At 43.3% G+C, this 17,126-nt stretch overlaps 1 protein-coding gene across 1 annotated transcript; it reads right to left on the bottom strand.

The window, feature by feature from the left end:
• Window positions 1–977: 977 nt before the first annotated feature.
• PAX9 (paired box 9) lies at window positions 978–14,397 on the bottom strand. The gene is given in 4 exon segments (XM_061181475.1): window positions 978–1,232; window positions 10,550–10,692; window positions 13,688–14,331; window positions 14,333–14,397. Coding segments are annotated over 4 exon segments (1,107 nt in total).
• Between the last annotated feature and the right edge of the window lie 2,729 nt (window positions 14,398–17,126).

Raw genomic sequence — 17,126 nt, 5'->3', positions numbered from 1 at the left:
TATATGCTTGGCATGTGTGTTGTTTGATTGGGATACAAAATGGGAGACTGGCTTGTTTTATCTGTGTTTTGAGTCCTCTGTTGTAGAAAGAAAATGTCCTTCATGAGATGTCGAAGCCTTCACTGCACACACAAAATCTGGGGCAAGTCCAGGTCCAGGAGCCTGAGCAGCCCACCACCAAACAGAGACAAAGACATTGCCGGAAAGTCACCTTTGCAAAAAGAAAGGAAAAAAATAGAGAGGGGTGGGGGCAGGGGAGGGGCCTAGCCCATGGAATGAAAACACAAATGCACCAGAGTCCATATTTACAAACTAATAGAAAGTATAAACATTATTGTATTTGGAACCAAGTCAAAACACCAGGAGGAGCTAAATTCAGATATTGCTTAAGTTATACATATATTTTCCAACAAAATATGCCATCTGTTAAAAATAAACAACGGATCACTCAAGTCAATTGTTGATTGGTTTCCTAATGATGAATTAAGGATTATTTTGTTACCTTATTTGATTAGAGGGTGTAGCATAACTTTTTCTATATTTTCTTTTATTGATTTTGCAAAATCTCAACAATTGCACGTTTCAGAAGTTCAGGTTGATTTAGAATAAATATACACGTGTGGTTTTACCAAAGACTAGTTTTAAAAGTTCCTTAAGCCCTTTGAGGGGTGCAGGTTTCTTCACTACGTTAAAACAGTGTGTGGCCAACACAAACGTCTCATTCAGTCCTTAACATTGCTTTTGTTTTTAACTCCTACAGTCATGTCAGGTGTTCTGTGAGAGAGAAGTTATGGTAAGAGATATTTAAGTGTCATCAGCACAGAGGATGTGAGTCCGTAAAGCCAGCTTTCGAGGCAGGAGGGTTGGAGGGCAGAGGGGTGGGATCCGAGACCAGGGAAGAAGGGGAGGGTGTGCCGAGAGGCGGGTGGGGGGGGGGGGGACGACTCGGGTGAAGCTGCGGCAGACGGAATCTCCCATCAGAGTGCGGAAGCCGTGACAGAGTGGCTACCTTCTCGGGCTGCCTGCATTCCCTTGAACGCCAGCGACGCGGGAATGTCACAGTTGTGGGGGGAAAGTGGGGTGCCACTGGCATGTTGCCACCCGTGTCCAGCAACATAACCAGAAGGAGCAGCGCTGTAGGTCATGTAAGGCGACACTTGGGCTGGGGTAGGATAAGGAGCCATGCTGGATGCTGACACAAAACTGCTTACAGCTGGGAGACCATTTGGTGCCTAAGAGGAGTAGGAAAAGAGAAGAGGTGAAAATAATCACATTAGAGCGGTTGACATTTCACGAGTTCTTAGAAAGAAGCAGAATGTCAGTTCTGAGTAGTAACTAACAATATTCTGACCCTACTTTCTGATTTTTTGTTGTTGTTGTTTAGACTTGACTCTTTTTATATTCTAAATGCGTTCACCGTCTTGCTACTTAAACATATTCTTTCCACAAAGATTTTGAGGAGGCTACAACCAGAAAATTCACAGTATTTGCTTTTGCTACTTGGAATTATAGGAAGGAAATGCAGGGTGAGAAAAGAATTAATTGTGATTAAGTACTCTTAGAATCCATTCAGCTCTCTATCTGCCTTTGTCAACCTTCCCCATACTTCAGTTTTGTTTGACTCTTTTGTTGAGGCATTTGTGAAGGGCCTGGTTGGTATAGCTTTCATTTCCAGTAAAGAAGGGCAGAGTATGGGCTGTCACTTTAGAAACTCAAAATGAGCATGACCTTTGATAAATAAAACGTGGGCCCTATTTTAAAACATCATGTTGAAAATGCTTGTTGGACGAAGGACATGCAAAATCAGGCAGTTTGTCTATAAGGGTTTTTTAATGACAATTGGGGGTATATTTTCCAGAGCTATTTTATCAGAAAGGAAACTGTCAGAATATAAAAGAATCGCATATGCATGGTTTTGAAATTGGAAAATTTGCTTGCTAAGTTTTAGGGCCCTGTGATCTGAATTTTTAGAAGCCACATGGATAAATCTCTTGAAATGAATTTAAATGTAAAATGTTAGTTTGCAAACAAAATGCAGCAACGCTGGCAGGCAAGTCTGCCTAGAAGCCAGTGTTCTCTTGGCAACCAATAAATTATTGTTGGTATCGTTACTATTAACAACACCAAAAACACCCTGATTTCTAATCCTCATTCTGGCATGAATACTCGGCATCCTTCTTCAACTAACTTCATTTTACCCCCTGAATTTCTACATTGTTGGGGCTTCCCTGGTGGCACAGTGGTTAAGAATCTGCCTGCCAATGCAGGGGACACAGGTTTGAGCCCTGGTCCGGGAAGATCCCACATGCCGCGAAGCAACTAAGCCCGTGCGCCACAAGTACTGCGCCTGCGCTCTAAAGCCTGCAAGCCACAACTACTGAGCCTGCGCTATAGATCCCACGAGCCACAACTACTGAGCCCGCGTGCCACAACTACTGGAGCCCGCGTGCCTAGAGCCCGTGCTCTGCAACAAAAGAAGCCACCGCAAGGAGAAGCCCGTGCACCACAAGGAAGAGTAGCCCCCGCTCGCCGCAACTAGAGAAAGCCCGTGCAGCAGCGAAGGCCCAACGCAGCCAAAAATTAATTAATTAATTTAATTTTTTAAAAAATTTCTACATTGTTTAGAAATAAAGAAAATCCTGTTTCCTGGTAGTGATGTGAATAAATAAACATATCACCATATTTCCTAATGAAACTATAATGTAAATAATAGAAATATTATTCATAAAACCAATTTAAGCCTTAGAGGTAAGAAAAGCAGACATATGTTGGATACTTCTTCCAATTCAACTGCAATACAGAAATTGTTTTCTAATTTAATTCATTTGGTTATTATTTTCACTTCCACATCTATGAGAATGCAACAGTGGGGTCTCAAAAATGATTTTCTCAATTTAGAGTAATGCATGGAGTAGAATATATACATTAATGTGATTTAACACTACTTGTGGATTTCTGACAAAATAAGAATAAAAGCAGAGGATTTAACTTTGCTTAGTTGGTTCTATAAGAAGACACATCTCATGTTCTTTTTGTCAGAGTGCTTGTTCTTTGAAAAATGGGGAAGAGGAAAGGAAACTGAGGTTTCCTGAATCTGTCCTATGTCCCAAGCACTAAGAAATATCCAACATATTTTATCGAATAATTGGAACTGACAAATTGTATCTCATTTTAACCTATTGAGTTTATAATAATTACAAGATAATTTATAATGAGTACAATGTGATGTTCAATTGAAATTAAAATGTGTTACAAAGGATGATGCTCTGTTTTTTAACAAAGAAGCCATTGCATATCACTGTTGAATACAAATGAAATATTATCCTCTTTTTATACAAAAGAATATAGATTAAGGAGTTTAGCCATTTACCCTAGGCCAATCAGCAAGTCCATGGCCATGTGTTAAAAGAAATTATCATCCCTGTCTGATGCAGGATCTTCTGTAGCAAATCATGCTACTCTCCCAGACAATTAAAAGATAGATACAATTTAATTTCAAACTAGAGCATCTTTTCTGGTAAAAGATTCTTTCATCTTCTAGAACCTGATTCTCATTCTTAGATCCTAATTCTGTTTCTTAACTTCTAAAAGAAACTCTTTTTCCTGCTTTCTGAAAATGGCTCATTAGAAAATGGCTCAAAAAAGATACACTTTAAGACTCTCAACAGATGAGTATGAAGATAGACAACTGTCAAATTGCAGAAGAAATTTAGCATTGCATAGAGATTTTATTTCTGATCATTATTATCTAGAATTTTCCCAATAACCTAAGAGAAATTAGTTTGGAAAGGGATTGTTCCAATTCAGTTATGGAAAGGTGTTTGCATCTATATTTGGCCTCTTCCATTCTAGCATTAATTAATATTTTATACTATTTGTGCCAATGTGCACCAAGAATCATAAAATAAGAATGTTAAGGCTGAAATTACTTTTAAAATAATGAAAACCTTTGCTCAACAGTTTCCAAGTACATAGGTTAGATTATTTAGTATAATACAGAAACAGCATATTGTTTAGCAATACAGTTAGCAGAAAAAAACGTATTGGTGAGTTCTATTTTTCATCACAGCTAAGTTTTTCCTACTCATTCTGTTTTCTTTATATTTTTTCTATCATTCAACATTACATTTCTCTCTGAAATACTTGCTTTGTTGTAGTCCCTTTCCCTTCCTTACACCCTTGCCCTTGGAACCACTGCTCCCTGATGTGACCCCTTTTTTTGGGGCTCTTCAGCCATTCTGATATAATGTCCACAATCCCTTACATGGGTCCACTTCTTTTTGCCCAGAGATGTTCTCCCTGAGAAGCCAGGCTGGACTGGACTCTCATTTTAGATAATGCTCCTAGGATTTGAGGGGAGGGAAAATGTTGGATTTAGGCCCCTGTTACCTTCAGGTGCCTTACTTACTCCATAACTACATTTGTTTGTCAGGTGTAAAAAACACTAAGAGTTCTTTCCAGATTTGTCCATTTTCTATTAAGGCAAACTTGTTTTTTATGCTATTAGTCCTATTAGTATGAAATATTTCAAAGTTCTCTAAAATCTGCAATGTATTTAGAGTCATTTTAGTGATGTTGGCCCCTCTGTACTGCAAAAAGGAAAGTTGGGAACGGAAGCTCAGAGAGGTTTGACATCCTCTTGTAGAAAAAGGCAAGGGGAGGCTAACAAAGTGTTTGCTTAAAAAAAAAAAAAAAAGAAATCTTTAAACTTAAACAGTTTAAAAATAGCTCTTAGCTTTCCCTCAGGTTAAATTATGACCTAGATTTGGGGTGGAAAAGTTTTGTCTTAATTTCTCTTTTTACTTTTAAAGTTCAGATTTAGAAATTTTAAAAAATGGCATGAGCAAGATAAGAGAACAAACATGCTTTAACTAAAGCGTACCTGCCACCTTCACTATTCATTCGTTCTAGTAACTCAATAAACACATCAATTTTCTCACTATTAATTTTGAAACATGACATTAGTAAAAGGTATAAATCTCTACCAGGTAAAGTAATTGTTATTTATGATGCAATCACTGAAAGAGTAAAATTTTCCACCACAAAGGAAAACAACTACAGGTAGCATTGATGTTTGTTTATTCTTTCCAATAAAAGAGTACATGACTTAAACTTCCCAAATCTGTTTAATGTTTTCAGTGAAGGGCATGTAATTAATCTGAAAAGCTAGTTAGGCTGAGTAGAGACTACCAAATGTACACCATAAATATAGTGGGAGCAAACATGCTAAATTGCTCTATTTAATTGGATTGTAAATATGATTTATAAATCGACCAACATATGGAATCCCCAGGGAAGAGTAAACAAATTTTCCAAATGAAACCCCAGCAATGGGCATGTAATGGAAATCTCACTTTTGAAAATGACTTTACCTAAAGATTCCATAAATAAAACATCAATCCATCAACCCCTTTTTCATGTGGATCTTCCATGAAAGCCCTGAGAATCCTTTCCTCTAAAGAATTGTACAAGGGTCCTCCCTAAGGCAAACTATCTTCTACCTAATGTTGAGAACGAGATTTACTAATACAAAATAAAATAGACCAAATTGTATACCCTGGAAAAAGTAAGTTCCTTGCTCTGTTGAATGTTTCTAGAAAAAGATGGATTTTTATCCCACTGACATTAAACAAAAGAGTCCAGAAAAAATACATAAGATGCAATGTAGTCTAGTTAAGGTCATCACAAGAGAGAATGAAAGTATGAGTTTTCATTGCATTTGTTCTAAAATGTTAGAAATACAGATTTGCCAGTTTTCAAAAATATTCCTAAGTGAATATGTCAAGAAGCTATAGTGGCAGAGAGCTAGACTGTAAACAATTTGAGGACAGGGACTTGTCTTTAATCATCTCATAGCCCCACAAAATGGGACACATTATAGGCGTTTCATAATCATTTGTATACTTAAGTTAGTGCAGCCTTTTGAAAGCAAAAGATGTGTTGCTCTTGCTTTTAAAAAACAACAAGAAAAGAAAACAAAACTGGGCACCCTTTATCACAGAACAAGCATAACACTTTAAGTAAGCAAAATGAGTAAAGCTGTTGAAAAGGTAAATAAAAGTTGTAACCTAGCTATTTCATTATTTGATTTATGGTCATTCCATTTATTCCCCACCCCCACCCCCAGAGAAAATGGAAATGCATTAGTATCCAAACACTTGTGACCACGAAAAACTGGTATGACAACTGTCTGGCAATTAGATGTTATAGACTATTCTTCAGATGCTGGTAGTTGTCTACTCAACATTTTTTCTCCTGAAGAAAATGCAAATAGCACTGCCAAGTCTTCTATCCACAGTCTTTCATCCACTCATCAGTTCTACCTGGTTCTTCCCTTATGACAAAATCAGTTTACCTTGGCCTTATAATAAAGTAGGTTCAGCCACAAATAGAGATGTGCTTCACCTAGAATTTCAACCTCGATATCATAAGCAAGAAAAAGCTTCAGATCTGAAAATAAACAAGATTCTCTCTCTTTTTTGGTGAAATCATTTTTCTGACTGCTGTTCTACCCTTCTTAATTCGTTATGCAATAACCTAGTAAAATAAATCTGACAAAATGAAATGACAGTTGTAAATACGGTTTCAACATTCATCCAAAAGGATCTTAATTATGGATAATTGCAGATCTAAATGTCTCTAGGTAATGGAAAGCTGCTATTTAAAATGTTTTTCTAAACTTTATGTTTCCAAAATGTTATTAAAATTGATGTAGCCTTGAAAAAAATCTAAATCGCTTTTTTTTGTATATTATATGACACATTTTAGCAATACATAATCATTAATTTTGTTTTAAAACATAGTTAAAAGTTAATCAGGTCAAAGAATATTTTTCATAATAAATAACATGAATTTCAAAGACTATTGGCATTTGCCTAAAATTGCATTCTCTACAAAATTATAAATTATTTAACACAAAGTTAACTTTGTTTGATATGAAGAAGAATCCACGGCAACTTCATTTATATTTTCACAAGAACAGTGTGTCTTCGAGGACAGCCAATCTGTTAAATAATGCACTAGAAAATTATATTCAGGATGCTGAAATACTATCTTTATTTCAAATACAATGTACAAATGCATGTTTCATAAGAATTTCAGATTAATTTACGTCTCCAAATTAAACTCTTTTCGCATCTCATTTAACTCTGAACTTTTTCATAAATTCAAGTATTTATAGACTAGTTTCCATTCTTGAGATCTCAATTTGTAGCTAATTTTATATTAAACTTGCTGTCTGAGTTGATGTATACTACCCCAAAATGAAGATACTCAAAGATTATAAATCTACCATTCAGATTACTTTAATTAGAGTACCAGATACTCATTTTTTTCTGACAAAGCATGCACAATTATACAAAGAAAATTTCAAGAACTATACAACTGTTTATAAACTGTTAGAATGAGGCATTAATTCACTAAGTACCATGTATAAGGGTAGATCTATTCCAACCTCATGTTTCTCTGTATGTTTTTGTTTTTGTTTTTTTGCCATGCAGTTGCATTCAAGAGAGGTTTTACACTTTCCACAGAAAAGGACCAGCGATTAGGAACCAGAGAACATTATTGTCATTCAGAGTTAGATGAGATGAAAGAGTTCTAGCCCAATATTAAATGTGGGTGAAAAAAAGCCAAAATAAATATCCTTTTTCTTCTATCCTCAAAGATAGACAATAAGGACTTCTGAAGGCACTATAAAATATCAATTGCAGTGTAATATTAAAGTGTACAGTTTGAATATTCTAAACTAATGTTTTAAAAACAAGATAGATGTGTGCATAAGGTTCTAATTACTAGCAATCGGGCATCTTTCTTGGCAGTTTAAGCTGAAAATAGAAACTCTAGATTACAGTAATCAATAGAACCTATGATCAGTTGTCAATTCAGCCCCTCTGGTAATTTTACAGGTATATTCTGACAAAGGATTATGCTCTAAATCCTATAATCCTGAACCCTTGATTTCCTCCTTTATACACTAAAATGAAACTGAGATTATATAATACTACACTATTTAATAACAACCATAAATGCACTAAAAGTATTATGTGCAAAAATTTTGAGAATTTTTTTTTTGCCAAAGACTTTCAATTTTTGTTTATAATACAAATAGAGAAAAGTTTTACCTAAGTTTACACTAGGGTTGTGGAAATGTACATATGCTGATAACATTTTGAAAAATAACTTTAAAAAATAAAACTACCCTTTGAATATTTGTAGGAGATATGCATATATATATGGAATACACACACACAACACACCTTACATTTGCATGTTTGTTTATGAGCAAGTTTTAATGTATAATTTTACCCTCAAGGAAATCAACATCTAAATTCCAAAACTGCTTACAAAATGACACAGTCTAAGTGTATGTGTCTACTTCGCACACCTTCAGCATTAAGCACTATTTTGATAATTATAATAGAGTAGCTACTGATTTAATTATGCACAGAAATTTTTCAAGTTTTGATATTTTATATCATTTGTATTATCTTGCTACATGGCAATGCAGAAGATTAGCATATTGCCATTAAGAACTTTCCAAATGAAAGTTTGATACAAATGTCTTTTTCTTCTGCAAAAAAATTTTAACTTGTCCTCAAGCACTTAGAACAATACTTATTTGGCCACATTTAAGTTACTTACTCATAAATCTGATAATTAAGTGACTTGATACTCACTGTATAAAATGTAATGGATTTTTAATGTTCAGAATATGCAGGATAGATTACTTGACACAGTGTTCTATTTTTATTTTAAATTGATTAGTTTCATTTTGAAGTGTATGTATTACCTAACCATTTCTAAACAAGATAATACACTAGGTCTATAATTCAAGGGAGTAAAAATAAAAGTAATCATAAAGATTTTTGGATTATGATGCTGCTTTATATATAAACTGGGTTCATCAACTACATGTGGGAATTAGAGACCTTTTTTTTCAACTCTGTACTTCACAATGTTATTCCAGGAAATGATGACCTAATAAACATTACCGAGCACCAATTAAATGCTTACTACTCTGTATGCTAGGTGCTTTATAGATGCTCTATTGTTTGTAAAAAAAATACCTTGACACTTTTTGACTATGAGCTGGCTGACCAAAGTATATTCTGACAAAAGAAAAAATTTGTTTTTGAGTCAATCTCTAACGCCATTTCTATCATGGTAATATTTAATGAATGCCTACTATGTGCCCGATGGTTGCATTATCTCATTGAAATTTCACATATCTTGAGGTTGGCCCTATTATTTCCCTATTTTATAGATGAAAAAAATGGAGGCTCTAAAAGGTTAATAACGTAAGTGGCAATGGTGCCATTGTACATAATGCCTCTTCTTTACCAATTACCTGCTCTTCTGTGGAAGGTAGTGACAAACTCTTACAATTTCTCTTTGGCATTCTTTACAGTAGAAGGAGATTCAGGAAAGGGACCCTCCTTCCTTGCTGCTATTTTCTGTGATATTTGTCATGGGAGAGCTACTAATCTATATGGGATTCTGTTTTAACAAAATAAGGGAGGGAAGAGGAACTGGAAATGGGGTTTGTTAGGGAAAATAAAGACTAGGATTTTTTTTCCCAATTGAAGAAACGTTGCAAGTTCCATTGCGCTTAAAAAGTTTATTTTAACAGATAAGAAAACATTAAAAGTTTTAAGATTTCAAAATAATAAAATGAAAACTGGGTATTTTGAGGCTTTGGAATTGTAGTTTGGTATGAATAAATTTGCAAACCTACACAGGTCTGCTCAAAGAAACCTTACGCTGCTTTAAGGTCCAGGTTTGTTTTTGCTGTTGTTGTTTGCTTTTTTGAGAGCTTTGAACTCCTGACTCCACCGTGGTGATGAATTTAGACTCAAAACTCTTGGGCTTTTGTTGTTGTGGTTGCTTAGTTTTTCTCAAAGGAAAAAAAAAAAAAAAACACGGGTGTTTTAATTTTTCTTTTGGAGAGTTGGGGGAGGGAGACAGGGAAAGAAAAATTAAACGGTCCACAGCCAGTCCGTATAATTTGAGGTTTTCTCACTAACCTCCCTGGGGAGATTACGACGTGACCTTTAATCGGGAAATGGTAACTTTACGCAGTTTATCTGCTTGCCCTCTCCTCGCCGTCGCTGGACCAGCCACGCGCGCCCGTTCTCTGGGAGCCGCGGACCGTCCGCGCGGGAGGAGCCGCAGCGGCGCGCCCTCGGGCGTGCGGACCGCTCGTCCCGCGCGCAGCTGGGAACCCACGGCCGCTCTCCCGGCCCCTCGGAAGCGACTTCCCGGGTAAGTGTACCCCGACGCGAGCCGCGGAAAGGGCTTCAGGCGCGACCTCCCCGCGCCTCCAGGGGCCGAGCAGGCCCGGAGGCGCTTCCAGGGCCGCCGGGGTCGAGGCCTCACTACGCCCTCTCGGGTCCGGGCCTCCGTCCCGCCCCCATCGCCCCGGCCTGGGGCTCGTGGCCGCCACGGGGAGTCGACCTGGGCCTCTCCTCGGTAGAGGCTCCGAGAGGGGCCCGGGGCCTCCGTCGCCCGAACCCCCGCGGCCCACCCGGCGGGGCCCTCGCCTCCTCACCTGCGCGTACTTGGCTTCCTGCTCCAAGGCCCCCTTCTCCAGCCCGTTCACCGCGTGCGGGGCGGCGGCGGGGAAGTTGCTGCGGCCCAGGCTGCTCCACTCCTCCACCTTGGGGCTGTGGTAGGGCGAGCTGTCGCTCACTCCTGGGGAGGAGGAGAGAGGGCGTCAGGCTGGAGGGCCAACCGCGCGCCCCCTCCTGAGACCGGCTGCGAACCCGCGACCCGCGAGCGCGAGGGCTGCGACCTCTGCCGGCCCCCTGCGCTCCGCCTCCCAAGGGTGCGGGAACGGCCCCTCCGGCCGGGAGCCCAGGGCCCGGCCAAGGTGACTCGCCTCGAAGTAGGCCTCTCCCCGCCCTCTCCCCCACGCCCGCGGGAAGATACGTTTTTCTTTTTCATCCGGCCTTTGATTACCTCCTCCCGTCCTCGCTCCCCCGGGGAAACGAGTTTAAGGAATCTGAGAATTTTCCCCCAGTTTTCCCAAATCGGGGAAAGAACCCGTGAAACTGGATGCGCCGTTCTCCCCATTCCTAAGCCAGGGTCCCAATCCTGACCCAGGGTCGACTGGGGTTCGACAAAACTCTGAGACCGGTGCCTTCCGAAAAGGGAGAGAGGGTCTCCCAGGCCTAACCGCGCCTATGCTGGTGCTCAGAAACATCCAGAAAAGTGCTCACTGTGCTGTGGAGATCTAGTACTTATGTCAACAGATGGAACAAAAAACCTGCACAGTCCTTTGCAAACAAATAACTAAAGGATGCCCACAATATACATGCAAAACATAGGTGCACAGGTTTCTGCCTTCCATATGTGCCTACCTTGTGTGAGACTACCCTCGATGCTCTATCTCTACACATTAAATACATGAGGTTATGTGTATATGACTTAAAAAATAAATACTACAGTTACCACTGTAAATGCCACCAGTGTCAGAGGTAAGGTTATAGGTTTTCTTTTTCAATGAAACAAAAGGTTAGGATAATTAAAGTATAATTAAGTATTTTGGAAAAGAAGTAAAGCCATCAGCTATCCTTTATGTTTTTAATAGAGATGCAAAGAAAATTATACGGGCGTAAACTGATTACCTAGAGGTGTGCATATTGAATCACTGGCATCTTTAAGTGAGCAAGTAGAATTTTAAAGAGAAGATACTTGAAAACTATGAGCAGTTGGTCTTTGGGACCCATGGGTGGAGGACTGAAGTTTGACAAAGCTACTACAACTTGATTTTAAATACTTCCATCTGATACAGTGCTTCAAAGGGGCAATCATTTTGTAGAAACGATCATTGGTAGAACTAATCATTTTATATTCACAGATTTGTCAGAAAACAGGTTGTTTAAAGCTGGCATCCAGAATCAACAACATGTAGAATGAAGAGTTGCTCCTCTCCATAATCTAATACTTTTTCAACTGACATTTGGTCTGATTGTAGGCTCCCTAGGGAAGAAGAGTTTTCTTTTCAACTCTGTCAGTCTTTTTTCACTATGCCTCCCCCTCTCCAAAGAATTAGATTGTGTTCCAATTTGCACCAGGAAACTGTATTTTGGCCCAGAACTGCCAGTCTCTTCTTGCCTTCCCAGACAAAAGGCAATCGGTGGGCACAAGCCTGAAGTTATCTTAAGAAATTGAGATCCCCCTGCGCGCCCCCATTTCTGCTGATCTCACACTTTCCCATGAACCGGGGCTTCCTTTAAGTGTCAGTGAGGTCAGTTTATCCTATAAATCAAGGGCAAACTCTCTTCAACTAAAGCTCCAACCAGCTCCGAACAAGACAAAACCGGGCTCTTAGAAGGATCTTGTAAAGTCACAGTCAGAAAACAAGAAGATGAGAAATCAGGGCTATGCTTTAATTATTTAAAAAGATAATTGTGCCAATGTGGTGGCAACCGAGAAAGGCAGGAAACAATTAAAGGAACTATTTCCCCTTTTCCTATTTAATTTTTCCTCTGCTCTTTTTAAACTTCTGTCTGAGAAATTAAGAAGGTAGGCTCTTTATCTCTGCATTATTTAAATTTTGCGTCTAGGGCATTTTTTACTTTCTTTTCTCCCTACCGAGGAAGAAGTTAACGCTGTTTTTGTTTTGTTTTGTCCTGTTTTAACAACGCAGTAAAAGAAAACAACCTCGGGTCTCCTGCGGAAGCCCGACTAAGCACAAGGGCTCGAGGAACCGTTCTTAGCAAGCAGAAAAGACACTCACCACACGCAAGGTCAAGGGTGAGAAAGGAAAGGCACCACTGAAAACGTGCAGGGACTAGATGTCCACTCACATTCCCGGGGACTGGGGGACCCTAAACGGAAGCGGCAGGCGCGGGAAAAACGGGAAAGAACAGAAAAGAGGACAGCATGGAATCGCCGTGAATTTTCTCTTCATCACAGCGGTGGTTGGTGCCACTTCCTAAGATATATATGTAGTGAAATCTGTTAAGGTAAAAAGTGTTGGGGGTGGGGGAAGGAGGGGGGAGGGGGAGGAGGGGGAGGACAAAGAGAGAAATAAAGCAGAAAATTAGTCTCAGAATGAGCAATGCTGTAACACGCAAGTTACTAGTAGTAACTAAAGGACCTCCGTTTCCGAGGAAAATGAAGTGAAGCATAAGAATGAAACCAATTAGGTGACATTTGAACTTCCTGCCTGAGCAAATTTGGTCTGATTGCCAGAATGCAAGAAGAACACTGCAGTTTCCACAGGGTGCCCGACTCCTCGCGGCCGCATCTGATCCCCAAACAAGCTACCCACAACAGTGTCTGCAGCCGGCAGCCCCACGCCTGCTCAGGCCTCTCCGGCTGCGCCCCAAGTCCGGCCCCGGCGGCGCTCTCCAAGTGAGCGAGCTGGTCTGAGGCTGCGGCGGCGCGCGAGGCGGGGGAGGGTGGAAAATGCGAACCATGTGTCGGGGATGGGGGGATGCTGTGGGTCTGGTCGTTTGAGAAGAGGCAGTAGACTGCGTGTGGCAAGGAAACGAAGGGCATGAGTTTCACGTTAATGAGATCAGGACACCCCCTGGGAGGGCCCCTTACGTTCCGAAAGGAAGAAGCCTCAGGCAGTGGGATAGACGCGGGCCCCCCCGGAGGCCGCAGATACAGAGACCCCAGAGAGGGTGCGGAGGGAAGCTCTGCACATCCACACATCCGGTCCCCGAGCCCTTACCTTGGTCGGTGATGGAACGAATGCCCAGGATGTCGGTGACGGAGTGGGAGGAGGGCCAGGTGCGCGGCATGGCCACTGAGCCGGGGATGGCGGGCACGCCGGGCGGCGTGGGCACCTTAGCCGCGGCCGCCGTGATGGGGCTGGGGTACGAGTAGATGTGGTTATAGGGCAGCGCCGGCTGCGGCGCCGGCTGGTGCTGCTTGTATGAGTCGTAGTGGCCCTGTTGGGCCAAGTTGCCGATCTTGTTGCGCAGGATGCGGCTGATAGAGCTCACCGAGGGCACGTTGTACTTGTCACACACGCCGTCCGCCAGTAGGCGGTCCCGTATCTCCCAGGCGAAGATGCCGGGGTCCCTCTGCTTGTAGGTCCGGATGTGCTTCACCACAGTGGGGGTGGTGACCCGAGGCTTGCTGCCCCCAATGGCTCCTGGCAAGATCGAGCCTGTCTCATTGTAGCGCGCCAGGATCTTGCTGACGCAGCCGTGCGAGACCCGTAGCTGGCGGCTGATGTCACACGGTCGGATGCCCAGTTGGGCCAGCTCCACTATGCGAAGCCGGATGGCGTTGGGCAGCGGCCTCCCGTTCACGAATACTCCTCCCAGCTGGTTCACCTCCCCGAAGGCTGGCTCTGCAAAACGAACACATGGCGCGCGGGGACGCGCATCCGCAGTTTGGGACAAGCGCTTGCCACTCGGCCTCCGCGCGCGTCATGGGACAAGGCGGATACACCCGCCTCGGACTAAGGACCCGGGCTTTCACCAAACCGTAAGGTCCCTGAGCCTTGAGGGACGGCCGCAAATCACCGCGGTCGAGTCAGACCCTCCTCCCTCATTCTGGTAGTGCCTGCGGCCGCTACAGGCAAATGTAGTGGTGAGACGCAGGGCCTCTCCGAGTGCTCAAAAGTCTCCGAAGCAGGCGGGGAAATCGGTCTTGACGCCTGCAAGCGGCTGCTTCTCGCCTACTCGGCGCTAAAGTCCTTGTGCCGCTCCCCCTTGATCCCCAGCGCCCCGCCTTGGGACCTGCGCAATTAGACAAAGTCTAGTCTTTTTTTCTGGTTGGCTTTTTCCCCCCCCCGTGTCTGCGTGTATGTGAAACAAAATTTGGTCCGCAACTGGGACCGCGGGGCTTGCTGATGCCACCGCTCCCTACTCTTGAAATCAGAAAATGGCATCAACAGCAGCAACCCAGTAGCCCGCGTTCAGACTGAGCTGCTGTGCGTCGCTGACCCTTAGCGTGTTCCTACAAGTTGTAGGAACACGAGCAAAGTCAATAAGGAGAGTGTGAGCGCTCAGTGGTGCGCGCCCTCGCGCGCCCTCCCTCCCTCCCTCGCCCGCTCCCTCCCTCCCTTCCCGGTTCTGACAGCGTCCCCCGCCGCCACTCACCCATTGCTCCGAGCAGTACACCAACCGGGCCCCAGTTCCGCACTCCCAGAAAGAAACTTTTCGCGTGGCCTCAGTGGCCCGGTGTATCGCTCCCCCGGGCCGCTGGTGCCTCCGCTTCTCCCCGGGAGGAGGCGGCGAGAGTGCAAAAGGAAGGAGTAAAAGGAAGTCTGTGCCCCGATGAAAGAGGCTTGAGTTCTGCATTTCAATCTAAGCAGCAACGTGGGCTGGGCTGAGCAGGGCCGGGCGGCTCCGTCTATCACTCACTAGGGACACGCCCCCAAAGAGGAGGGCCCGAAGGCAAGCTGCATGATGATTGGTTTGGTCCGTTGAGCGACAGCACAGTCCGGGAAAGTCCTTCCGCTGTCTCTTTCAATCTTGCTCTGCACCTGGGTGACTAAATACAATGAAAAGAGGTGTTTGACACCTTCCCAGGGGCAGCGCAAACAGACAGCAAAATCAGGCTGTTAAAAATGCTGAATAAGCAAATGAAAGCGTTTGTTCTGAGTATGAGAGACTCGAAGGGAGAAGGGGCTGAGAATACGTCTTTGGGGGAAGGATGGACATCTCAGAATTTAACTTCAAACTCTAGGTGGGAGGTGAGCGCCACCGTCTTTGGTGGTGGTGATGGTGAGCGTTCTTAGAATAGCCTGTCCTGTAAGCCTCGAGGGGATATCAGGAGAGGATGGCTGTTACCGGCGGGTCCTACCGCACTCCAGCCTACGCCAGGTGGCCAGAGCCCAGGTGTGAGAAGGTAGGCCCGTCGGAGAGACGAGGAGAATTAGGGGAGACCAAGCCAGAGATGGAGGCCTTTGTTTCCACCAGGTGGAGACCTCTCCCCCGGCCTCGTGACTAACGCCCCACATCAGTCTCTAGGGAGTTCATCCAGGAGCGCGGGGTAAAACCCTAGCCTAGGCTCCAAGCAGGAACGTAGCCACACGCGGCTAAAGCAAGCGCACAGCCAACGTCGACCAATTGCCAGCGCATGGGGCACCCTCTGCGGAAGCCAGCGCGCCGCAGGGCTCAACCGTGTTGCTGGTCCGCGGGCCCTTGGTGCCGGCCGAGGTTCTCCGGTATTCCCCCACCAGTGAACCACTGCAAAGGGCTTTTGTTTAAATATGAGAAAGACTTGGTTCCAAGAAGGTGAACACTGAGCCTGCACATGTATGTGATTCCCACGTCTTCTGACTAGCTGCCAGAGGCCCTGCAGTTCAGCCTACCTTCTGAATTTTCACTTTCATTCATGCTAAGTCTAATCCAAAGTGTACAGTATTCTTTTTGGCAGTCAAAGTTATTCACATTTTGAGTACCGGTTATGGAGAATGCTAATCAAAATCAAAAGCAAGATGGGGAACATTTTTAATGAACTTGGGAGTTTGTACTGCTTCTGGTCGAGGATACTGATACTGCTACTTGACAGTCATACGTTAGCTCTTTCTTGTGCACACAGGTTTCGGGCTGATTGTCCCACAGTCCCGAGGGATGGGCTCTGGTTTACACGTAGGGAAGCTGACTGGGCCCCGATCTGGGCCAGTAAGTGACAAGAGCCCAGGAAAAACTCATGATCAGCTGCGCTTTTTGAAACGAACAGTAATCTCCAGATCCTCAGGTTTCTATGGCGGGGGTGCCCTCTAAGTTGAAATTTACAGGTAGGAAAGATTTGAAAGATCTTTTGAAAGAAGGAACTATGAAGTCAAACATCCTTAATTCTTTACAATCAGGTTCTTGTGGAAAGTCCCACAACTAGAAATACTTGAACTTATCTGCCTTTTTGGTTGTTGTTGCTGTTTCAATTGTTTAAAATCTCGAAGTTTGACTTGACAGCGATTTCACCCCGGTCTGACCTGCAGTACCTGTTGTGTGGCACCCTCTGGTGCTCTACAACTCGGAGGTCCTTCGTGGATCCCAGATTTTAAAAGCAGCAGCTCCTTCTTGGGGCAATTTAGTTGAGTCTGTGGTATCTGAGGGGAGTATACGATTTTGCCTGAGGCTTGTGCGTTGGAATGAACGTGCTGGGCATCTTGATCGAGAGTCTCCCTGACCCCTCTTCCCCCTCGCTGA

The sequence above is a fragment of the Eubalaena glacialis genome, chromosome 2 (assembly GCF_028564815.1).
Source record: "Eubalaena glacialis isolate mEubGla1 chromosome 2, mEubGla1.1.hap2.+ XY, whole genome shotgun sequence".
Classification (NCBI taxonomy): Eukaryota; Metazoa; Chordata; class Mammalia; order Artiodactyla; family Balaenidae; genus Eubalaena; species Eubalaena glacialis.
Note: the sequence above shows the minus strand (reverse complement) of the source record. Positions and strands in the feature narration are given on the sequence as shown.